This window comes from Hypanus sabinus, chromosome 7 (genome assembly GCF_030144855.1).
Source record: "Hypanus sabinus isolate sHypSab1 chromosome 7, sHypSab1.hap1, whole genome shotgun sequence".
NCBI lineage: Eukaryota > Metazoa > Chordata > Chondrichthyes > Myliobatiformes > Dasyatidae > Hypanus > Hypanus sabinus.
The window spans coordinates 103,650,329-103,675,805 of NC_082712.1; the positions used below are offsets into that span (position 1 = coordinate 103,650,329).

General features: G+C 54.2%; 1 protein-coding gene across 1 annotated transcript in view; it reads right to left on the minus strand.

Moving 5' to 3' along the window:
- Positions 1 to 25,477, minus strand: part of LOC132397072 (uncharacterized) — a 280,816-nt gene that overhangs the window by 98,440 nt on the left and 156,899 nt on the right. The window contains exons 7-9 of the mRNA XM_059975332.1: positions 17,680 to 17,727; positions 17,491 to 17,541; positions 7,951 to 7,998 (exon numbers count right to left, since the gene is read on the minus strand). Of these exons, the coding sequence (XP_059831315.1) occupies positions 7,951 to 7,998; positions 17,491 to 17,541; positions 17,680 to 17,727 (147 nt within the window). The remainder of the gene's footprint in view (positions 1 to 7,950; positions 7,999 to 17,490; positions 17,542 to 17,679; positions 17,728 to 25,477) is intronic.

Sequence of the window (25,477 nt, forward strand, 5' to 3'; positions counted from 1 at the left end):
GGAGGGTTGTCTGTGCGGGGAGGGGTTGTGTCTGCACAGGGGGAGGGTTGTGTCTGCGCAGGGAAGGGGGGTTGACTGCACGGGGGAGGAAGGATGTCTGCGTGGGAGAGGGGGCTGTGTCTGCACGGGGGGAGGGTGGCATCTGCGTGGGGGAGGTGTTGTATCTGCGCGGGGGGGAGGGTTGTGACTGCGCGTGGGGGAGGGCTGTCTGCACGGGCGAGGGTGCTGTGTCTGCATGGGGGAGGTGTGTCTGCACGGGGGAGGAGGGTTTTCTGCGCGTGGAGGGGCAGTGTCTGCACAGGGGGAGGGTTGTGTCTGCGCGGGGAGGGGTTGTGTCTGCACGGGGGAGGGGTTGTGTCTGCACGGGGGAGGGGTTGTGTCTGCACGGGGGGAGAGCTGTGTCAGCGCAGGGGAGGGGTTGTGTCTGCACGCGGGGAGGGTTGTTTCTGCAGGGGAGGAGGGTTGTTTCTGCACGGGGGGAGGGTTGTTTCTGCGTGGGGGAGGGGTTGTGTCTGCACAGGGTAGTGGTTGTGTCTCTGCAGGGGAGGAGGGTTGTTTCTGCACGGGGGGAGGGTTGTTTCTGCGCGGGGGAGGGATTGTGTCTGCACGGGGTAGTGGTTGTGTCTCTGCAGGGGAGGAGGGTTGTCTGCACGGGGGGGTGTTGTATCTGCACGGGGAGGAGGGTTGTCTGCATGGGGGAGGTGTTGTGTCTGTGCAGGGGTCGGGGGTTGTCTGCACGGGGGGGAGAGTTGTGTCTGTGCGGGTGAGGAGGTGTTGTGTCTGCACGGGGGAGGAGGGTTGTCTGCGCGGGGAGGGGTTGTGTCTGCACAGTGGGAGGTTTGTGTCTGCGCAGGGAAGGGGGGGGTTGTCTGCACGGGGGAGGGGTCGTGTCGGCGCGGGAGGGGAGTGTTGTATGCGCAGGGGAGGGCTTGAGTCTGCACGGGGGAGGGTTCTGTCTGCGCGGGGGGAGGATTGTGTCTGTGCGGAGGGGAGGGTTGTCTGCATGCGGGAGTGGTTGTGTCTGCACGGGGGAGTGTTGTGTCAGCGCAGGGGAGGGGTTGTGTCTGCACGAGGGGAGGGTTGTGTCTGCGCAGGAGAGGAGGGTTGTCTGCACCGGGTAGGTGTTGTGTCTGTGCGGGGGAGGAGGGTTGTCTGCATGGGGGAGGGGTTGTGTCTGTGTGGAGGAGGAGTTGTGTCTGCGCAGGGGAGGAGGGTTGCTTGCACGGAGGAGGGGTTGTGTCTGTGTGGAGGAAGGGTTGTGTCTGCATGGGGGAGGAGGGATGTATGTGTGGGGGAGGGGTTGAGTCTGCGCGGGGGAAGGGTGGCACCTGCGTGGGGGAGGTGTTGTGTCGGCACAGGGGGAGGGTTGTGTCTGCTCTGGGGAGGAGGGTTGTGTCTGCATGGGGGAGGAGGGATGTATGTGTGGGGGAGGGGTTGTGTCTGCTCTGGGGAGGAGGGTTGTGTCTGCATGGGGGAGGAGGGATGTATGTGTGGGGGAGGGGTTGTGTCTGCTCTGGGGAGGAGGGTTGTGTCTGCATGGGGGAGGAGGGATGTATGTGTGGGGGAGGGGTTGAGTCTGCGCGGGGGAAGGGTGGCACCTGCGTGGGGGAGGTGTTGTGTCGGCACAGGGGGAGGGTTGTGTCTGCGCGGGGGAGGGCCTGTGTCTGCATGGGGGAGGAGGGATGTATGCGCGGGGGAGGGGTTGAGTCTGCGCGGGGTGGAGGGTTGTCTGCACGGGGGAGGTATTGTGTCTGTGCAGGGAAGGAGGGTTGGCTGCACGGGGGAGGGCTGTGTCTGCGCAGGGAAGGGGGGTTGTCTGCACGGGGGAGGTATTGTGTCTGTGCAGGGAAGGAGGGTTGGCTGCACGGGGGAGGGCTGTGTCTGCGCAGGGAAGGGGGGTTGTCTGCACGGGGGAGGTGTTGTGTCTGCACAGGGGGAGGGCTGTGTCTGCGCAGGGAAGGGGGGTTGTCTGCACGGGGGAGGAGGGTTGTCTGTGCGGGGAGGGGTTGTGTCTGCACAGGGGGAGGGCTGTGTCTGCGCAGGGAAGGGGGGTTGTCTGCACGGGGGAGGTGTTGTGTCTGCACGGGGGAGGAGGGTTGTCTGTGCGGGGAGGGGTTGTGTCTGCACAGGGGGAGGGTTGTGTCTGCGCAGGGAAGGGGGGTTGTCTACACGGGGGAGGAAGGATGTCTGCGTGGGAGAGGGGGCTGTGTCTGCACGGGGGGAGGGTGGCATCTGCGTGGGGGAGGTGTTGTATCTGCGCGGGGGGAGGGTTGTGACTGCGCGTGGGGGGGGCTGTCTGCACGGGGGAGGGTGCTGTGTCTGCTTGGGGGAGGTGTGTCTGCACAGGGGGAGGGTTGTGACTGCGCGTGGGGGAGGGTTGTGACTGCGCGTGGGGGAGGGCTGTCTGCACGGGGGAGGGTGCTGGGTCTGCATGGGGGAGGGCTGTCTGCAAGGGGGAGGGTGCTGGGTCTGCATGGGGGAGGTGTGTCTGCACGGGGGAGGAGGGTTGTCTGCGCGGGGAGGGGCTGTGTCTGCACAGGGGGAGGGTTGTGTCTGCGCAGGGAGGGGTTGTGTCTGTACGGGGGGAGGGTTGTGTCTGCACAGGGAAGGCGGGATTGTCTGCACGGGGGAGGGGTCGTGTCGGCGCAGGGGAGGGCTTGAGTCTGCACGGGGGAGGGTTCTGTCTGCGCGGGAGGAGGATTGCGTCTGTGCGGAGGGGAGGGTTGTCTGCACGCGGGAGTGGTTGTGTCTGCACAGGGGGAGTGTTGTGTCAGCGCAGGGGAGGGGTTGTGTCTGCATGGGGGAGGAGGGATGTATGCGTGTGGGAGGGGTTGTGTCTGCACGCGGGGAGGGTTGTTTCTGCACGGGGGGAGGGTTGTGTCAGCGCAGGGGAGGGGTTGTGTCTGCACGAGGGGAGGGTTGTGTCTGTGCGGGGGAGGAGGGTTGTCTGCACGGAGGAGGGGTTGTGTCTGTGTGGAGGAGGGGTTGTGTCTGTGTGGAGGAGGGGTTGTGTCTGCATGAGGGAGGTGTTGTGTCTATGCGGGGGAGGGGTTGTGTCTGCTCTGGGGAGGAGGATTGTGTCTGCATGGGGGAGGAGGGATGTATGCGTGGGGGAGGGGTTGAGTCTGCGCGGGGGAAGGGTGGCAGCTGCGTGGGGGAGGTGTTGTGTCTGCACAGGGGGAGGGTTGTTTCTGCGCGGGGGAGGGGCTGTGTCTGCACGGGGGGAGTGTTGTGTCAGCGCAGGGGAGGGGTTGTGTCTGCATGGGGGAGGAGGGATGTATGCGCATGGGAGGGGTTGAGCCTGCGCGGGGGAAGGGTGGCATCTGCGTGGGGGAGGTGTTGTGTCTGCACGGGGGGAGGGTTGTTTCTGTGCGGGGTGGAGGGTTGTCTGCACGGGGGAGGTATTGTGTCTGTGCAGGGAAGGAGGGTTGGCTGCATGGGGGAGGTGTTGTGTCTGCGCAGGGAAGGGGGGTTGTCTGTGAGGGGGAGGGGTTGTGTCTGCACGGGGGAGGAGGCTTGTCTGCGCGGGGGAGGTGTTGTATCTGCGTGGGGGAGGTGTTGTGTCTGCATGGGGGAGGAGGGTTGTTTCTGCACGGGGGGAGGGTTGTTTCTGCGCAGGGTGGAGGGTTGTCTGCATGGGGGAGGTGTTGTGTCTGTGCAGGGGAGGAGGGTTGTCTGCACGGGGGAGGAAGGAAGTCTGCGCGGGAGAGGTGGCTGTGTCTGCACGGGGGGAGGGTGGCATCTGCGCGGGGCAGGGGTTGTGTCTGTGTGGGGGAGGGGTTGTGTCTGCACGGGGGAGGAGGGTTTCCTGCACGGGGGAGGGGTCATGTCGGCGCGGGGGGGGTGTTGTCTGCGCAGGGGAGGGCTTGTGTCTGCACGAGGGAGGGTTCTGTTTGTGCTGGGGGAGGATTGTGTCTGTGCGGAGGGGAGGGTTGTCTGCACGGGGGAGGTGTTATGTCTGCACCTCTGGAGGGTTGTGTTTGTGCAGGGGAGGAGGGTTGTCTGCGCAGGGGAGTGGTTGTGTCTGCACGGGGGAGGAGGATTGTCTGCATGGTGGAGGGGTTGTGTCTGCACGGGGGAGGAGGCTTGTCTGCGCGGGGGAAGAGCGTTGTCTGCGCGGGGAAGAGCGTTGTCTGCGTGGGGAAGGGGTTGTGTCTGCGTGGGGGAGTAGGGTTGTCTGCGTGGGGAAGGGGTTGTGTCTGCGTGGGGGTGTAGGGTTGTCTGCGTGGGGAAGGGGTTGTGTCAGCGCGGGGTAGGAGGGTTTTCTGTGCAGGGGAGGAGGGATGTCTGCGCGGGGGAGGTGTTGTGTCTGCACAGTGGTGAGTGGTTGTGTTTGCGCGGGGGAGAAGGGTTGTCTGCATGGGGGAGGGGTTGTGTCTGCGTGGGGGAGTGGTTGTGTCTGCATGGGGGAGGAGGGTTGTATGCGCGGAGGAGGGGTTGAGTCTGCGCGGCTGAGGGGATGTGTCGGTGCGAAGGAGGGGTTGTGTCTGCATGGGGGAGTAGGGTTGTCTGCACGGGGGAGGGGTGTGTCTGCGCGAGGCAGGGGTTGTGTCTGCACGGGGGAGGAGGGTTGTCAGTGCGGGCGAGGTGTTGTGTCTGTTAGGGGGAGGGGTTGTGTCTGCGTGGGGGAGGGGTTGTGTCTGCGTGGGGGAGTAGGGTTGTCTGCGTGGGGAAGGGGTTGTGTCAGCGTGGGGGAGGGGTTGTGTCTGCACTGGGGAGTGGTTGTGTCTGCACGGGGGGGAGGGTTGTCTGTGCGGGCAAGGTGTTGTGTCAGTTAGGGGGAGGGGTTGTGTCTGCGCGGGGGAGGGGTTGTGTCTGCATCGGGGAGTAGGGTTGTCTGCGTGGGGAAGGGGTTGTGTCAGCGCGGGGTAGGAGGGTTGTCTGTGCAGGGGAGGAGGGATGTCTGCGCGGGAGAGGTGTTGTGTCTGCACAGTGGTGAGTGGTTGTGTCTGCGCGGGGGAGAAGTGTTGTCTGCATGGGGGAGGGGTTGTGTCTTCATGTGGGAGGAGGGATGTCTCTGCGAGGGACGTGTTGTGTCTGCGCGGGGAGGGGCTGTGTCTGCACGTGGGGAGTGTTGTATCTGCGTGGGGGAGGGGAGTTGTCTTCCGGGGGAGGGGTTGTGTCTTCACGGGGGAGGAGGGTTGCCTGCGCGGGGGGGGAAGGTTGTCTGCGTGGGGAGGGGTTGTGTCTGCGCGGGGGGGGAGGTTTGTCTGCACGGGGAGAGGGTTGTGTCTGCGTGGGGGAGGGGTTGTGTCTGTACCAGGGAGGGGTTGTGTCTACACGGGGGGAGGGTTGTGTCTGCACGGGGAGAGGGTTGTGTCTGCGCGGGGTGAGGGTTGTCTGCACGGGGGAGAGGTTGTGTCTGCACGGGGGGGAGGGTTGTCTGTGCGGGCGAGGTGTTGTGTCTGTTAGGGGGGGTTGTGTCTGCGCGGGGGAGTAGGGTTGTCTGCGTGGGGGAGGAGGGATGTCTGTGCGGGGGAGGAGGGATGTCTGCATGGGGGAGGGGTTGTGTCTGCGTGGGTGAGTGGTTGTGTCTGCACTGGGGAGGAGGGTTGTCCGCACGGTGGGAGGATTGTGTCTTCGCGGGGTAGGAGGGATGTCTCTGCGAGGGACGTGTTGTGTCTGCGCGGGAGAGGAGGGTTGACTGCGTGGGGGAGGGGTTGTGTCTGCGCAGGGGATGGGCTGTGTCTGCACGTGGGGGAGGAGAGTTGTCTCCGCGGGGAGGGGTTGTGTCTTCACGGGGGGGGGAGGTTTGTCTGCACAGTGGGAGGGTTGTGTCTGTGCGGCGGAGAGGGTTGTGTCTGCACGGGGAGAGGGTTGTGTCTGCGCGGGGCAGGGGTTGTGTCTGCACGGGGAGAGGGTTGTGTCTGCACGGGGAGAGGGTTGTGTCTGCGCGGGGGAGGGATTGTGTCTGCACGGGGGAGGATGGTTGTCTGCGCGGGGAGAGGTTGTGTCTGCACAGGGGATGGGCTGTGTCTGCGCAGGGAAGGGGGTTTGTCTGCACAGTGGGAGGGTTGTGTCTGTGCGGCGGAGGGGTTGCGTCTGCACGGGGAGAGGGTTGTGTCTGCACGGGGAGAGGGTTGTGTCTGCGCGGGCGAGGGGCTGTGTCTGCACGGGGAGAGGGTTGTGTCTGCACGGGGAGAGGGTTGTGTCTGCACGGGGGGAGGGTTGTGTCTGCACGGGGAGAGGGTTGTGTCTGCACGGGGAGAGGGTTGTGTCTGCGCGGGCGAGGGGCTGTGTCTGCACGGGGAGAGGGTTGTGTCTGCACGGGGAGAGGGTTGTGTCTGCACGGGGAGAGGGTTGTGTCTGCACGGGGGGAGGGTTGTGTCTGCGCGGGGTGAGGGTTTTCTGCATGGGGGAGGGGTTGTGTCTGCATGGGGGGGAGGGTTGTCTGTGCGGGCAAGGTGTTGTGTCAGTTAGGGGGAGGGGTTGTGTCTGCGCGGGGGAGGGGTTGTGTCTGCATCGGGGAGTAGGGTTGTCTGCGCGGGGAGGGGCTGTGTCTGCACGTGGGGAGTGTTGTATCTGCGTGGGGGAGGGGAGATGTCTTCCGGGGGAGGGGTTGTGTCTTCACGGGGGAGGAGGGTTGCCTGCGCTGGGGGGAAGGCTGTCTGCGCGGGGTGGGGAGGGTTGTGTCTGCGCGGGGGAGGGGTTGTGACTGTGCGGGGGAGGGGTTGTGTCTGCACGGGGAGAGGGTTGTGTCTGCGCGGGGGAGGGGTTGTGTCTGCACGGGGGGAGGGTTGTGTCTGCGCGGGGGAGGGGTTGTGTCTGCACGGGGGGAGGGTTGTGTCTGCACGGGGGAGTGTTGTGTCTGCGCGGGGTGAGGGTTGTCTGCACAGGGGGAGGGTTGTGTCTGCACGGGGGGAGGGTTGTGTCTGCGCGGGGGAGGGGTTGTGTCTGCACGGGGGGAGGGTTGTGTCTGCACGGGGGAGGGTTGTGTCTGCGCGGGGTGAGGGTTGTCTGCACAGGGGGAGGGTTGTGTCTGCACGGGGGGAAGGTTGTGTCTGCACGGGGGGAGGGTTGTGTCTGCACGGGGAGAGGGTTGTGTCTGCGTGGGGGAGGGGTTGTGTCTGCACGGGGGGAGGGTTGTGTCTGCGCGGGGGAGAAGGGTTGTCTGCATGGGGGAGGGGTTGTGTCTGCGTGGGGGAGTGGTTGTGTCTGCACTGGGGAGGAGGGTTGTCTGCACGGTGGGAGGATTGTGTCTGCGCAGAGGAGGAGCGTTGTCTGCGCGGGGGAGGAGTTGTGTCTGCGCTGGGGAGGAGGGTTGTCTGTGCGGGGGAGGATGGATGTCTCTGCGAGGGACGTGTTGTGTCTGCGCAGAGGAGCGGGGTGTCCGTGTGGGGAGAGGGTGTGAATGTGTGAGCGAGCGGGGCTGACAGAGGGAGATTGAGAATGTGGAGGTCATACGCTTGTATATTCACCCTGTGACTGTGTGGGTCTCTCTTGGCTTCTCCACTTTCCTCCCACATCCCACGACATGAGTCAATTAGAATCTGTAAATTGACCTTGGTGTGTGTGTGAGGGTGGGTAACAGGGGTGGGGAGAGACCAGGAAACCAACAAGAAAAGGTATTCTACTAGATAGATCTGCTGGCATGAACCAGATGAGCTCAGTGTCCTCCTGTAAATTAACTGAGCGTGAAGTGCAAGGTGTGTGCTCAAAGGAGGTCGGGGTGGTTTTCTCCTCTCCTCCCCCAGCGCCATTTCCCGCTCACTGCAGTAAGCAGAGCCAGTGCCACATGCACAGGCCGAGCTGACCACCAGTGCAGCCGCCAGTGTGGCGCGTGCATCAGAGCGAGCCAGTGCGGTCATGGTCAGTGGGAAAATGCTGCTCCCTTTCTCATCTGACCCCACCTCGACACCTGGTCTGGGGTTAAGGGACTCTCCCACCTGGCAGTCAGCCCACCCTCACTCTCCCACTCAAACAAAAGCACTCAGATTCCTCCACACTTACTGGCTGTGATGTATTCTTTCAGGTACAGGCGACTGGACGGATTGGGTTCTGTGCATAAAGAGAGGAAAGAGTGATCACAGAATAAAAGCAACATCAGCTGACACCAACAGAAAAATCACCTGAACCCATTGGTGGTACCAGATATTTTTTCTTGCTGGTGCTACAGTGGGGCTGAATTATTTCAGTGATAGTGCGGAGGGATGTACTGTAGGTAATATGTATTCGCAAGGCCAGATGCGTGGCGTTCAAAAGTAAGTTTCAAGCATTATGTGCCTACTATAAATGCCTCTGATGATTCACAAGCAACAGCAATTGATGGATCTAATATAGAAGTGAACTGTGACAGTGTCAACAGCATTGGAGACAACCTGGGCTACACAGAGCATAAACAAACAAACCGACAGAGCATCCGACCCACAGCGCACAACATGAATCACGCACTAATCCTGCAATCAGCATCAAATACGTGCTTTTCAATTGAAAAACACTAACCCACAATGTCCACTGCTATTCGCATTACACAGACAATGCCAAAAGATACACTGTCATTAAAGTCAAATAAGGCAAACAACAGATGCAAGGCTTTACCAGGAGTTGGACAAATCGAACTTTGATCATGCAATACCTCAATTAATTTGGCTACTGAATTTAAAACAAAAATCAACAGAATCACCGCTTGGAAGCTTAAGCAAAACCAGTAGGCTTAATATCAGTAAATGTAATATTATGGACGTGTGGTCGAAGTTTAGGGATCTTTTGCAGGATGTTCGGGATAAATTTGTCGCAGTGAGGAAGATAAAGAATGGTAGGGTGAAGGAACCATGGGTGACAAGTGAGGTGGAGAATCTAGTCAGATGGAAGAAGGCAGCATACGTAAGGATTAGGAAGCAAAGATCAGATGAGTCTATTGAGGAATATAGGGTAGCAAGAAAGGAACTTAAGAAGGGACTGAGAAGAGCAAGAAGGGGGCATGAGAAGGCCTTGGTGAGTAGGGTAAAGGAAAACCCCAAGGCATTCTTCAATTATGTGAAGAACAAAAGGTTGACAGGAGTGAAGATAGGACCGATTAGAGATAATGGTGGGAAGATGCGCCTGGAGGCTGTGGAAGTGAGCGAGGTCCTCAATGAATACTTCTCTTCAATATTCACCAATGAGAGGGAACTTGATGACGGTGAGGACAATATGAGTGAGGTTGATGTTCTGGAGCATGTTAATATTAAGGGAGAGAAGGTGTTGGAGTTGTTAAAATACATTAGGATGGATAAGTCCCTGGGGCCTGATGGAATATTCCCCAGGCTGCTCCACGAGGCGAAGAGATTGCTGACCCTCTGAACCACTAGGATCTTTATGTCCTCGTTGTCCACAGGAATGGTACCGGAGGATTGGAGGGAGGCGAATGTTGTCCCCTTGTTCAAAAAAGGTAGTAGGGATAGTCCAGGTAATTATTGACCAGTGAGCCTTACGTCTGTGGTGGGCAAGCTGTTGGAAAAGATTCTTAGAGATAGAATCTATGGCCATCTATGGTCTGATCAGGGACAGTCAGCATGGTTTTGTGAAGGGCAGATCGTGCCTAACAAGCCTGATAGAGTTCTTTGAGGAGGTGACCAGGCATATAGATGAGGTAGTGCAGTAGATGTGACCTACATGGATTTTAGTAAGGCATTTGACAAGGCTCCACATGGTAGGCTTATTCAGAAAGTCAGAAGGCATGGGATCCAGGGAAGTTTGGCCAGCTGGATTCAGAATTGGCTTGCCTGCAGAAGGCAGAGTGTTGTGGTGGAGGGAGTACATTCAGGTTGGAGGGTTGTGACTAGTGGTGTCCCACAAGGATCTGTTCTGGGACCTCTACTTTTTGTGATTTTTATTAACGACCTGGATGTGGGGGTGGAAGGGTGTGTTGGCAAGTTTGCAGACGACACAAAGGTTGGTGATGTTGTGGATAGTTTTGCGGATTGTCGAAGATTGCAGAGAGACATTGATAGGATGCAGAAGTGGGCTGAGAAGTGGCAGATGGAGTTCAACCCAGAGACGTGTGAGATGGTACACTTTGGAAGGACAAACTCCAAGGCAGAGTACAAAGTAAACGGCAGCATACTTGGTGGTGTGGAGGAGCAGAGGGATCTGGGGGTACATGTTCACAGATCCCTGAAAGCTGCCTCACAGGTAGATGGGTAGTTAAGAAAACTTATGGAGGGTTAGCTTTCGTAAGTCGAGGTATAGAGTTTAAGAGTCATGAGGTAATGATGCAGCTCTATAAAATTCTGGTTAGGCCAGACTTGGAGTACTGTGTCCAGTTCTGGTCACCTCACTATAGTCAAGTCAAGTCAACTTTTATTGTCATTTCGACCATAACTGCTGGTACAGTGCATAGTAAAAACCAGGCAACGTTTTTCAGGACCATGGTGCTACATGACACAGTACAAAAAACTAGACTGAACTACGTAATAAAACACAGAGACTACAGACCTACACTGGACTGCATAAAGTGCACAAAAACAGTACAGGCATTACAATAAATAATAAACAAGACAGTAAGGCAAGGTGTCAGTCCAGGCTTCAGGTATTGAGTCTAATAGCTTGGGGCAAGAAACTGTTATATAGTCTGGTCGTGAGAGCCTGAATGCTTCGGAGCCTTTTCCCAGATGGCAGGAGGGAGAAGAGATTGTATGATGGGTGTATGGGGTCCTTCATAATGATGTTTGCTTTGCGGATGCAGTGTGTAGTGTAAATGTCCGTGATGGCAGGAAGAGAGACCCCGATGATCTTCTCAGCTGACCTCACTATCCGCTGCAGGGTCTTGTGATCCGAGATGGTGCAATTTCCGAACCAGGCAGTGATGCAGCTGCTCAGGACGCTCTCAATACAACCCCTGTAGAATGTGATGAGGATGGCGGGTGGGAGATGGACTTTCCTCAGCCTTCGCAAAAAGTAGAGACGCTGTTCCAGGAAGGATGTGGAAGCATTGGAAAGGGTACAGAGGAGATTTACCAGGATGCTGCCTGGTTTAGAGAGTATGGATTATGATCAGAGATTAAGGGAGCTAGGGCTTTACTCTTTGGAGAGAAGGAGGATGAGAGGAGACATGATAAAGGTATACAAGATATTTAAGAGGAATAGACGGAGTGGACAGCCAGCACCTCTTCCCCAGGGCACAACTGCTCAGTACAAGAGGACACGGCTTTAAGGTGAGGGGAGGAAAGTTCAAGGGGAATATTAGAGGAAGGTTTTTTACTCAGAGAGAGGTTGGTGCCTGTAATGCACTGCCTGAGTCAGTGGTGGAGGCAGATACACTAGTGAAATTTAAGAGACTACTAGACAGGTATATGGAGGAATTTAAGGTGGGGGTTATATGGGAGGCAGGGTTTAAAGGTTGGCACAACATTGTGGGCCGAATGGCCTGTACTGTGCTGTATTGTTCTTTATATTCACTATTTTCTTGGACAATCTTTGCATGTCCTTTATCAAGCATATTTCCCAAACTTGAACCGTCTTGTTCTCTGAATCTGAACTCGGTCTATGCCTCCATAGCAAACTTGTGAGCTGCACAGTTGCGGTAACTGGTGACAGTGAAGGTAGACTCAGAATGGAACCCATGTCCTCCACACAGGAAATGCTTGCATGAGAAGTATCTTTTCTGATCGAATATTCCAGCCAGGAGTACAGGTCAAACCAGCCACGAATAAAACTCCTTTGCTGATTGCCAAACTGCTGCGAAGGGTACTTGGCCGACGGGGTCCTTCCTCAGGCTGTTGGCTAACATCGCTAACAGTATTCCCACCATCACGAAGAGCAGCTTCATCCACGTCCTGTTCGAATCCCGCTCCATGTCTTGTTCCTCTGCTTAGCCCTCACACTCCCTCGATGAACTGCTGTCGTCCTCATCCCCACTTGCTTCTTTCTGCATGTCACTTTCAATTAGACAGGCTCAGGCTGAGACGCCACTGATTCCTCAGGATGAAATCGTTTTCTCACGAAAAATCGATCCATTTTTCACGCCGGCCAAAATAACGCATGTGCCAGGCCCACGCTGGCTTGTAAAAGCACAATGTGTGTGTGTGGCATCCGTTAGTCCCGTGAGACCGTGGATCTGCGCCTGGATCCTGCACAATGTAGGTATACTATCAATCCCTGGCATGGGTGAGAGTGAGTGACATCACCGCCTGAAGTGATCTTAGATCAGCTGAACTGACCTGAGCGAGGACGGCAACGGCGAGACATTGACAACGCACGAATACGCAGAAGTGTCGAGTGGATCTGACCTTAGACCTGCAGAGAGTTTATAACTTTATTGCTGCGTGGGTGCTATGGTAATTGGGGGCGCTGTTTCACTAGATCAACTGGAGGAACAAGCTGGATTCAAAACTATACAGAGAAAGTAGCTGCAATTTGTACGTCAAATTTCAGTTAATTTCTTGGTGGCGCTATTGTAATTTCTGCTGGTGCTATAGCAAGCACCACCTCAGAGCCGCCACACCCTGAATCCCTTTGACAAACTCCAGAAACAGTTCCAGGGATCTGCGTGCATTCTTCAAAGATTCACTTGCAGGATCCAAGTGCAGTGTTTACTGCAAATCCTAACATCTCCTTGATAATAAAGATTAGTTTTATTTGTCACATCTACACATTCAGTGAAATGCATTGTTTGTGTCCATAACCAACAGTCGGGGGATGTGCATGCCCACAGCTCACTCATCCTCACCCACTCGTTTTGGAAAGTGGGAGGGAACGGGAGAACCCCGAGGAGATCCACGTGGTTGTGGTACAAACTCCTTGTGGACTGCAGTGGGAACTGTGTTACGCTACCACACAGCCCCTGAACCATTTCCACCCACCTCTAAAGTTTATTGCAAATCTGAACATCTCCCTCAGAAGGTAGGGGTTGAGCTACTTCCCTTCTGTCCTTTTGGTGAAGGGTATTCTCACAGAGTTGTTGGGATACTAGGGATTTTGACCCAGCATAAAACCACAAGACATAGGAATCAGGCCACTTGGCCCATTGAGTCTGCTCTACAATCCCATCATGGCTGATACAGTCAGCCCTCTTTATCCGCGGGGGATTGGTTCTGGGACCCCACGCGAATACCAGAAAATGCGGATGCTCAAGTCCCTTATTCAACCTGTCTCAATACGGTGGTCATTAGGACCCGGCGTTCGAGCTCTGAATCCACAGTATTTCTGTTCACGAAAATAATCACGATCACGATTGAAAACAAAGTGGAAACAATAAAGCGATCGGAAAGAAGTGAAACACCATCGGTCACTGGAAAAGCGTTAGGCTACAGTTTTAAAGGGTAAGGTGAGAAAGGCCCTGCCCCGATGAAAGCTACAATTATTACTGAGCAACGCAGTGGATTAATTATTGGGTTTGGGGTTTTGATCCTCCACTCAACCCGGCACGAAAGAGGAGCGCGCTCGGAAGTGGTCCCGAGCCCGGCACTGAAACATACGAGTGTTTTATATGCATAGAAAGGTAAAATACATACTATATACTAAGACAAACGTTTGACTAACTGCCGCTAAATAATACTGTATGTACCTGTTCCGACTTACATAGTAAGAGAACTTCCGATTTTTTTTCGATCCCGTTCCACGGTAACCTGCACACACCCTCCCGTATACTTTAAATCATCTCTAGATTACTTATAATACCTAATACAATATAAATGCTATGTAAACCAGTTGTTAGACTGCATTGTTTAGGGAATAATGACAAGGAAATAAAGTCTAGACCTCCTCGAACAAGAAGTGCTGGAAGAGCACTTCCGGGTTTCCTCGATTCGCGGTTAGTTGCATTCACGCATGCGGAACTCGCGGATAAGGAGGGCCGACTGTATAATAACCTCATTCCCTCGCCTTCACCCAGTAACCTTTGACGCCCTGACTAACTAAGATCTCTGCTTCAAACATACTCAAGGACTGGCCTCCCACAACCACCTGTGCAATCAATTCCAGATTCACCAGCCTCTGGTTAAAGAAATTCCTTTTTATTCCTGTTCCAATTGGATTCCTCTATTCTGATGCTGTCCCCTCCGATCCTAGACTAACCCACCTCTCCACATCCACTCTATCAAAGCCTTTCAATATTTGAGAGGAGTCAGTGAGATCTACCTTCATTCTTTTAAACACCTGCAAGGACAGATTTCCCAAGTCTGAATGGGAAAGCTGGCAGGAGGGGAAGCTGCTTCCTGCCCAGGGTGGGGCCACTGGTGTTTCAGAGTAGCCTAGCTGACTAACTGCATCTGGTGTACACTTCGACCACTGTGTGCTGGTGCTGAAGGTGGAAGGTGTTTGAGTGGGAGGAGGAGTATGGACAAAGATCAAACAGGCTCCTCTGTCCCAAACACTATCTATCCCAACTTGAGAGCGAGTCACACACTCCCAGGGTCAGACACAGAGTGAATCTCCCTCCACACCGTCCCATCACACACTCCCGGTGTCAGACACAGAGTGAATCTCCCTCCACACCGTCCCATCACACACCCCCGGGGTCAGACACAGAGTGAAGCTCCCTCCACACTGTCCCATCACACACTCCCAGGGTCAGACAAATACTGAAGCTCCCTCCACACTGTCCCATCACACACTCCCAGGGTCAGACAGTGAATTAAAGTCCCCTCCACACTGTCCCATCACACACTCCCGGGGTCAGACAAATACTGAAGCTCCCTCCACACTGTCCCATCACACACTCCCGGGGTCAGACAGAGAATTAAAGTCCCCTCCACACTGTCCCATCACACACTCCCGGGGTCAGACAGAGAATTAAAGTCCCCTCCACACTGTCCCATCACACACTCCCAGGGTCAGACAAATACTGAAGCTCCCTCCACACTGTCCCATCACACACTCCCGGGGTCAGACAGAGAATTAAAGTCCCCTCCACACTGTCCCATCACACACTCCCAGGGTCAGACAAATACTGAAGCTCCCTCCACACTGTCCGATCACATACTCCCAGGGTCAGACAAATACTGAAGCTCCCTCCACACTGTCCCATCACACACTCCCGGGGTCAGACAGAGAATTAAAGTCCCCTCCACACTGTCCCATCACACACTCCCGGGGTCAGACAGAGAATTAAAGTCCCCTCCACACTGTCCCATCACACACTCCCGGGGTCAGACAGAGAATTAAAGTCCCCTCCACACTGTCCCATCACACACTCCCGGGGTCAGACAGAGAATTAAAGTCCCCTCTACACTTTCCCAACACACACTTCTGTCATCTGAAACAGAGTGAAGCTGGCTGCACACAGTCTCCACCGGACATTGCCCTTGTGCCTTGTAGCCAGGGGTCGAGAAGAAATGAGTTCATGCCCGAGTGATCCCCACTATCTGCCCAGCTCCAGTAAGGGCGGGGTTTCTGTGGCTGTTTGGGTGAGTTTCTGGACAATAGTGGTCCCTGTCTAGGAGGTAGCTATAGAACACAGCATTACAGCACAGGCCATTCAGCCCACTATGTTGTACAGACCCTTTAAACTGCTCCAAGATCAATCTACTCTCAACTTTTCTTTCATCCATGAGAGCTTCTTAAATGCCCATCTAGCATCGCTCCTGGAAGGGTGTGCCAGGCACCCACCTCTCTGTGTGTAAAAATCCTACCTCTGCCATCCCCCTATACGTTCCTCCAATCAGCTCAAATTTGGTCCTCTCATATGAGCCATTTCTTCACTGGCTGTCCACTCTTTCTTTGCCTCTTATACTGTACAAGTCAGCGCTCATCCTTCTTTGGTCCAAAGTGAAAAGCCATGGCTTTCTCAATCTTTCCTCATAAGACATGCTTGAATCCAGGCAGCATCCTGGTAAATCTCCCTCTGCACCCTCCCTAAAGCCTCCACATCCTTCCTACAATGAGGCAACAGAACTGAACATAATATTCCAAGTGTGGTCTAACCATGGTTTTATAGAGCTGCAACATTACCTCACAGAGACTAAACTCAACAACCCCCCCCATCCCCACCCCACCCCGGATTAATGAAGGCCAACACACAATACATATATCTTCTTCACCACCCTATCAACTTGCACGGCATTTTGAGGGACGTATGGATGTGGACCCCAGGGTCCCCTATTCCTTTGCACTGTGTGGTGTGGTGAGGGAGATGGGATAGAGTCTGTCAAATGTGTTCATAAAGGTTTCCCTAATCAAGACAGAGGGCGTGATACTGGGAGCGAGGCAACTGTGTATAGGGGACACTTTGGATCTAGTGATTATAACTCCATTAGTTATGGACTAGTCTTCAGTTGAGATTCTCTGACCGATCAGAGAAGTCTGGCAGGTGGGGGTGGACAGGCTGTTTTTCAGCAGCAAAGGGGTGCTTAGTAAGTGAGAGTACTTCAAAGTGAAAAATTCAGAGTCCAGCATCTGTGTTTTCCTGGTAGAATGAAAGGCAAAGCTAATAGATTTAGGGAAGTCATTATTGAGGCCCTGCCTGGTTAAGGAGGAGGAGGAGGTTTAGGCAGGTAGGAACAAGCAAAGTGCTTGAGGAGTATAAGAAATGCAAGAGAATATTTTAAGTCAGGGGTTAGCAACCTTTTTGCCTCTGTGGGCCAGATCGCGTATTAATAAGCGGACGGTGGGCCAAATAAATGCCATAAAAACTTGAAATATGGTAATTATTCATTTAAATACATCTAGTTATGTTTTGCCTCAAATTAATGAATATACATGCTAGAAAATCATTTGTCCTTAAGGTTGCCTACCCCTGTTTTAAGTAGTAGGTCAGAAGAGCTAAAAGAATGCATGAGACAAGGTGAAGGAGAATCCCAAGGGCTTCTACAGATATATTAAGGGAAATAGGATTGTAAGGGATGAAACTGGTCATCATGGATAACTGAGGTCATCTATGCATAGAGCCAAAAGAGGTCAAATAGACATTTGTAAATCTATTTACTCATGAGACGGACACAAGAGTATAGAACTGGGACAAACAGCAGTGAGACCATGGACCCTATACCGATTAGAGGAGATGTTTGCTGTCTTGAAACAAATTAGGGTGGATAAATTCCTAGAGGTGACGAGGTGTGCCAGAGCACCTTGCAGGGGCCCTAAAAGAAATATTTCAAATGTACTTAGCCTTGGGTGAGGTGCCGGTGAACTGGAAGACAACTAATATTGCTCTGTTGTTTAAGAATGGCTCTAAGAATAAGCCAGGAAATTATAGTTTGGTGAAGCTGAGGTGGGCAAGTTATTATAAGGTATTCTAAGAGACTGGATATACAAATATTTGGATAGACAGGGACCAATTAGGGATAGCCAACATGGCTGTGTGTGATAGAGTGTGTCTAACCAATTGGCTAGATTAGATGGGCCGAGGGGCCTGTCCCCGTGCTGTCACACTCTTAATGCTGGTGTGTGAGTGAAGGGCAGAGGGCAGAGTTACCTGCATGGTGGTGGGATTAGGAGAGTTCTCGAACGCTGGTGTGTGAGTAAGGGGCTAGGAGAGGGCAGAGGGCAGTTACCTGCATGGTGGTGGGATTAGGAGAGTTCTCGAATGCTGGTGTGTGAGTAAGGGGATAGGAGAGGGCAGAGGGCAGTTACCTGCGCGGCGGTTCCGTTTTGCCTGCATGTAGGCCTTGAAAGGACGACGAGCTGTCAGGAGGAAAGGAGAGTGTTACCGACCATGATCCCAGACTCCACCCAAACAGGCAGCAGCTGGGTCAGATGGGGAGGGGGATATTGGAACAGAATTTTGGGAGGGTGGGCGTGTCTGGAAAGACCCTCACTCACTTGTGTTGATTGGCTCACGAAGTGGCATGTACTTGGCTGCTGGTTTTGCTAGGATGGAAAAAGTAAAGAGAGATGTCAATAGCAGCTTTCCAATGCCACCACCTTGATCCCCCCCTCCACAGCTGTCCCACCCAAAATGCCCCTATGTCTATCTCATTTCACACATGTCCATAGTGCCACCCTCCAAGAGTGTGACCCTCCCTTGGTAGGGCCTCTCCCAGAGTGTGACCCTCCCTCTTAGTTCCCCTCACAGAATGCAACCCTCCTTCGATAGCGCCCCTCTCACAGTGAGACCCTCCCTCAGTAGACCCCCTCCCTTGATAGCGCCCCTCCCAGAGTGCGACTCATGCTCGGTAGACCCCCTCCCAGAGTGTGACGCTTCCTCGGTAGCGCCTCTCCCAGAGTGCCACCCTCCCTCGGTAGCCGCTTCCCAGAGTGTGAACCTCCCTCAGTAGCCCCCCTCCCAGAGTGTGAACCTCCCTCAGTAGTGTCTCTCCCAGAGTGTGAACCTCCCTCAGTAGCCCCCCCTCCCAGAGTGTGAACCTCCCTCAGTAGCCCCCCCTCCCAGAGTGCCACCCTCCCTCGGTAGCACCCCTCCCAGAGTGTGAACCTCCCTCAGTAGCCCCCCTCCCAGAGTGTGACGCTTCCTCGGTAGTGTCTCTCCCAGAGTGTGACCCTCCCTCAGTAGCCCCCCCTCCCAGAGTGTGACGCTTCCTCGGTAGTGTCCCTCCCAGAGTGCCACCCTCCCTCAGTAGCCCCCCATCCCAGAGTGTGACGCTTCCTCGGTAGTGTCTCTCCCAGAGTGCCACCCTCCCTCAGTAGCCCCCCCTCCCAGAGTGTGACGCTTCCTCGGTAGTGTCTCTCCCAGAGTGCCACCCTCCCTCAGTAGCCCCCCATCCCAGAGTGTGACGCTTCCTCGGTAGTGCCTCTCCCAGAGTGTGAACTTCCCTCAGTAGCCCCCCATCCCAGAGTGTGACGCTTCCTCGGTAGTGCCTCTCCCAGAGTGCCACCCTCCCTTGGTAGCCCCCCTCCCAGAGTGTGAACCTCCCTCGGTAGCCCCCCTCCCAGAGTGTGAACCTCCCTCAGTAGTGCCTCTCCCAGAGTGTGAACCTCCCTCAGTAGCCCCCCTCCCAGAGTGTGAACCTCCCTCAGTAGTGTCTCTCCCAGAGTGTGAACCTCCCTCAGTAGCCCCCCCCTCCCAGAGTGTGAACCTCCCTCGGTAGCCCCCCTCCCAGAGTGTGAACCTCCCTCGGTAGCCCCCCATCCCAGAGTGTGACGCTTCCTCGGTAGTGCCTCTCCCAGAGTGCCACCCTCCCTTGGTAGCCCCCCTCCCAGAGTGTGAACCTCCCTCGGTAGCCCCCCTCCCAGAGTGTGAACCTCCCTCAGTAGTGCCTCTCCCAGAGTGTGAACCTCCCTCAGTAGCCCCCCTCCCAGAGTGTGAACCTCCCTCAGTAGTGTCTCTCCCAGAGTGTGAACCTCCCTCAGTAGCCCCCCCCTCCCAGAGTGTGAACCTCCCTCGGTAGCCCCCCTCCCAGAGTGTGAACCTCCCTCGGTAGCCCCCCATCCCAGAGTGTGACGCTTCCTCGGTAGTGCCTCTCCCAGAGTGCCACCCTCCCTTGGTAGCCCCCCTCCCAGAGTGTGAACCTCCCTCGGTAGCCCCCCTCCCAGAGTGTGAACCTCCCTCAGTAGTGCCTCTCCCAGAGTGTGAACCTCCCTCAGTAGCCCCCCTCCCAGAGTGTGAACCTCCCTCAGTAGTGTCTCTCCCAGAGTGTGAACCTCCCTCAGTAGCCCCCCCCTCCCAGAGTGTGAACCTCCCTCGGTAGCCCCCCCTCCCAGAGTGTGAACCTCCCTCAGTAGTGCCTCTCCCAGAGTGTGAACCTCCCTCAGTAGCCCCCTCCCAGAGTGTGAACCTCCCTCAGTAGTGTCTCTCCCAGAGTGTGAACCTCCCTCAGTAGCCCCCCCCTCCCAGAGTTTGAACCTCCCTCGGTAGCCCCCCTCCCAGAGTTTGAACCTCCCTCGGTAGCCCCCCTCCCAGAGTGTGAACCTCCCTCGGTAGCCCCCCTCCCAGAGTGTGAACCTCCCTCGGTAGCCCCCATCCCAGAGTGTGAACCTCCCTCAGTAGTGTCTCTCCCAGAGTGTGAACCTCCCTCAGTAGCCCCCCTCCCAGAGTGTGAACATCCCTCAGTAGCCCCCCCTCCCAGAGTGTGAACCTCCCTCAGTAGTGTCTCTCCCAGAGTGTGAACCTCCCTCGGCAGCCCCCCTCCCAGAGTGTGAACCTCCCTCGGTAGCCCCCCTCCCAGAGTGTGAACCACCCTCAGTAGCCCCCCCTCCCAGAGTGTGAACCTCACTCGGTAGTGTCGCTCCCAGAGTGTGAACCTCCCTCGGTAGCCCCCTCCCAGAGTGTGAACCTCCCTCGGTAGCCCCCTCCCAGAGTGCCACCCACCCTCGGTAGCCCCCCTCCCAGAGTGTGAATCTCCCTCAGTAGCCCCCCTCCCAGAGTGTGAACCACCCTCAGTAGCCCCCCCTCCCAGAGTGTGAACCTCACTCGGTAGTGTCGCTCCCAGAGTGTGAACCTCCCTCGGTAGCCCCCTCCCAGAGTGTGAACCTCCCTCGGTAGCCCCCCTCCCAGAGTGTGACGCTTCCTCGGTAGTGTCTCTCCCACAGTATGACCCTCCCTCATTACCACCCCTTTCATAGCGAGATACCCCTCTGTACTACACCTCTCTCATTACTAACCATTTCATAGTGTGACCCCCCCCCCCCCCTCTGTACTGCCCCTCCCTCATCACTGGAATGATTTTCCAGCTCTGGGACATATCTGATCACACGGTCTCACTTGCTGGTCTGACCACTGCTCTCCAGGACTGGAGAGCCCGTTTGGAACACCAGACTTGGCATACTTAGTCCAAAAGGTAAGTTCCACCCCTGAAATACAGGTCACAGTTCAATAGGAAGGGCAAAGAAAGCACATGGGTGCCTCTCTACTTTCTCCAAAGATTAAGGAAATTCGGCAGGTGGCCTTTGACCCTCAGATGCACCTTAGAAAGCATCCTATCTGGATGCATCACAGCAACAATTCTGCCCAAGACCAAAAGAAATTGCAAAGAGCTGTGAACACAGCCCAGTACATCACATAAAACAGGCACCTCCACTGGCTCCGTACTGCTTTGGAAAGTAGGCAGCATAATCTTCGACTGTTCTCACCTCAGGCATAGTCTTCTCTCCACCTCTAATTGGGCAGAAGATGCCCATCCTGCCAGGCTCAAGGACAGGTCCCATCCCACTGTTTAATGACAGTGTCCAGTATGTTACAATGAAAGCTGCTGAGGGCTGGTGAAATCACCAACCTCCCTGTCATCGAGGACATCTTCAAAAGGAAATGCCTCACTCTCCCTCTTCTCATTACTATCATCAAAGAGGAGCTACAGGAGTCTGAAGACCCACACTCAATGTTTTAGGAGCAGCTTCTTTCTTTGCACAATCAGATTTCTGAGAGGGAGTCCATAACTGTACCTCTTAATGTACCTTGCTATGACCTCATTGTCTGGCTGCACTGCACCCTCACCACCACACTACTCTGCATTCTGTTAACGCTCTTTCCCTCGTTGTGCCTGATGTAATGAACTGGTGTGGCATGTAAATGAAGTTTTTCACTGTATCCCATGGCAACAGGCAACCCGTGGCCAGTTACTGAGAAGAGAAGGACTGACCTCCTGAGTGTTGAAGGTGTGTGATTTTCTCAGGAGGAGGACCAAACGTTGAAACCAAATCATTAAATACTTTGGAAGTAGATCATAGGAGAGATTCCGGGTTTTGGGGAGACTGAATCTGGCTGAGTAAAAGAACAACCTGGCCCCCTCCCCCTCCTCCCTTCCACATAATGGGGCTGAGGAGGCAGTGAGGAAGGACTCTGCTCTACATGGCCCCTTTTTGTTTGCTTGGTGAGTTTGAGCTGGACATGGGCCCTCAAGCAGAAATGTTTACTGGTTTCCTCCCTGCAGACACTGATCAACACCCTGAGTGTTCCCAGGGTTTTCTGGTTTGGTGTCAGGACTTTCTAGCACCTGCAGGAATCTAGCTTTCCGACCAGCTGCTTCACTCACCAGCTTCCCTCTTGTCTCGGATGACTTCAATCACCCCTTCCTCATCCACCACTGGGAAGAGTGCTGTTGCACAGGACGGACAGGGATGATCCATTCCCCACACCACTCCTCACCCCCAACACTCACAGACCTGTCAGTGAGCAAGAGGGGCTTTATGCCAGTTCCAGGCACCTGCAGGCCTGGCCAATCACAGGCCAGCATCCCCAATGCCCACTCCACCCTGCTCATCCCACCTCCTCCAGCCCCACATCAACACCGCAGAACCTCCTTCCATGACCATCACCCATTCCAACTTCAGGTCCCTGAACTTGCCTCACACAAACTCCCTTTGGCCCAGCGAGTCTGTGCTGACCATTGACCAGCTATTCTGATGGTACATGGATGACAAGGATTTAGTGGGATATGATTGGTTGGTAAATATTTAAGAAAGGATGAGTTGGCACTGGTTCACAAGAATTATTCCAGGAATGAAAGGGTTAAAATATGAGGCTTAATAGTTCTGTGCATGTACTTTCTAGAGTTTAGAGGAATGAGGGCAGGGTGGGTGGGGTTTGCAGGAGAATCTCACTGAAACCTACCAACTATTGAAAAGGCCTAGGTAGAGTGTATGTTTCCTGTGGTGGGAGAGCCCAGGATCAGAGAGCACAGCCTCAGAATAGAAAGTCATCCCTTTAAGACAGAGATGAGGAGGAATTTCTTTAGCCAGAGGGTGGTGAATCTGTGGAATTCGTTGCTATGTGACTGAGTATATTTACAGCGGAGGTTTATATATTCTTGATTAGTAAGGGCAACAAAGGTTATGAGCAGATGAGGCTCATCAGCTCATCCAGAGGGAAAACTCTGATCTCAAACCTCCACTGCCTTGTGGCTATTCATTCATGGGGAAGGCTTCATAAGTAAACCCTGAGGGAAAAATCCAGGTTTAAAGCTGGCAAAGACTGCGATGCTGCAGGTGCCAAACTTTATCAATCTTTGCCTTTCCTTTGGGTTCATCGGATGTGTGGAGAGAGCAACATGGGCATCAGCTTGCTCTCCATACTCAAGCCCTGGCTTGCATATCTAGACAGCTAGGACACAACATCCATGGTTGAGCCAGACCAACAGAAGCTTCAAAGGTTATGGGGAGAAGGCAGGAAAATGGGGTTGTGTAGGAAAATAAATCAGCCATGTTTGAATGGTGGATCAGTCTTGATGGGCCGAATGGCCTAATTCTGCTCCCATGTTCTATGGTCTGATAGATCTTTTGGGTTGAAGGCCTGTTTTTATGCTTTTTGACTCTAATCTGACACTAATCCCTAACCAAGGGCAAATACAGCATCAAATTAACCCGCCAACCTTCTATGTTTGGGAAAGTGGAGCCCCCACACTTTGAGGAAGAGCATGCAGACTCCACATGGACACTGCCTGAGGTTGAGATCGAACCTAGGTCTCTGGGCTGTATCCACGCTGAGAAGCTGAGGGGATTGCAGACTGAGGTAAGGATTGTAGGGTGTCATAGTGGCACAGCAACTTCATAGGGTTCTCTGAGGAGCCCTGGTTTCCTCCCACAACCCAGCGTTGTGTGGGGTTGATAGGTTAACACTAAACACAATCAGTTCTGAAAATCCTGACGGGCATGCACGAAATGTTGAAGGAGCTCAGCAAGTCAGGCAGCATCTATGGAGGGGAATAACCAGTTGACATTTCGGAGCCTGTGAAAGCTTCTCTCAGGAAGGGTTAATGGGCCAGTGTAAACTTGTCGTGAGTGTGTGGGTTCATGGAAAAGACCCTGAAGGTGAGAGTGAGGATACATGTGTGAGCAGGTATTGGGATAAGGGAAATCAGGGAGCAGAAAGGGACAGATGGATTGTAGTTCTCCAACTAAATGGGCTGCAAAGCCTCGTACTAAGTGCATCAAGTCAGGCCGCGTATCATACTGCCACTACCTCAGCAAAGCAGCCAACATAATCAAAGACCCACCCACCCCAGACATTCTCTCTTCCCTCCCACCGGGCAGAAGAGACAAATGCCTGAACATGTGTACCACCAGGCTCAAGGACAGCTTCTATCCCGCTGTTAGCAGACGGACCTCTTGTACAATAAAGATGAACTCTTGCTCTCCCAGTCTACTTCGTCGTTACCCTGCATGTTACCTAACAACACAAACTAAACGCCAGAGGAACTCAGCAGGTCAGGCAGCATCTATGGAGGGGAATACAGAGTCAATGTTTTGGGCCAGGACCTTTCATCAGGACTAGAAAGCAAGGGGGCAGAAGCCAGAATAAGGTGAGGGGAGACAGAGGAGTACAAGCTGGCAGGAAATAGGTGAGACTTCACTTGTCTGCCTGCACTGCACTTACTCTGTAACTAACACATTATTCTGCATTCTGTTATCATTTTCCTACCTTGATACAACGTTGTAATGAAATGATTCGTAGAGATAGAATGCAAAACAAAATTTTTACATTGCACCTTGGTACATGTGTGAGGTATTGCACTTCGGAAGGTCAAACCAAGGTAGAACATACAAGGTAAATGGTAGGACACTGAGGAGTGCAGTAGAACAGAGGGATCTGGGATACAGATACATAATTCCCTAAAAGTGGCATCTCAAGTAGATAGGGTTGTAAAGAGAGCTTTTGGTACATTGGCCTTTATAAATCGAAGTATTGAGTATAAGGGTTGGAGTGATAAGACATCGGTGAGACCGAATTTGGAGTATTGTGTGCAGTTTTGGTCACCTAATTATAGGAAGGATATTAATAAGGTTGAAAGAGCGCAGAGAAGGTTTACAAGGATGTTGCCGGGACTTGAGAAACTGAGTTACAGAGAAAGGTTGAATAGGTTAGGACTTTATTCCCTGGAGCGTAGGAGAATGAGGGGTGATTTGATGGAGGTGTATAAAATTATGATGGGTATAGATAGAGTGAATGCAAGCAGGCTTTTTCCACTGAGTCTAGGGGAGAAAAAAACCAGAGGTCATGGTTTAAGGGTGAAGGGGGAAAAGTTTAAAGGGAACATTGGGGGGGGGGCTTCTTCACACAGAGAGTGGTGGGAGTGTGGAATGAGCTGCCAGATGAAGTGGTGAATGCGGGCTCACTTTTGACATTTAAGAAAAACTTGGACAGGTATATAGATGAGAGGGTTTGAGATATGGCCCAGGTGCAGGTCAGTGGGACTAGGCAGAAAAATGGTTCGGCCACAGCCAAGAAGGGCCAAAAGGCCTATTTCTGTGCTATAATGTTCTATGGTTCTATGTGACCAAACTAAATCAATAATCAGTTGGTCCAGTCCCTGAGGAGAAATCCCTTCCTGGCTACTCACTGCAGTTTCATTCATTCAATCTGCCTTAGAGCAGCAGGAGGGAGACCCACCATGTGTGCGACAGAGAGAGCTGGGAACATTAAGGTCAAATCCAGTTTACCCTCTTACCATTCCTACCCCTTCAGCCCAACCTGACCCCACTCTCTGAGCGAGGGGGCAGAATCTCAGTGAATCCCTGACATACATACTGGTACCTATGTATTCCCTGATGGGCCGGAACAGCACGACACGTTCTGTTGGGAGGAAGGTACAGCAGAGCTCTACCCACAGAGCAAAGTTTCCCAGGCTCCCACACAGGACAGTGACGAGGGGGTGTTGCACTGTCGCACGGGTGGTACCGAAGGAGAGTTGCACTGTGGGAGGGAGAATTCTGAGGAAGGATCACACTGTGG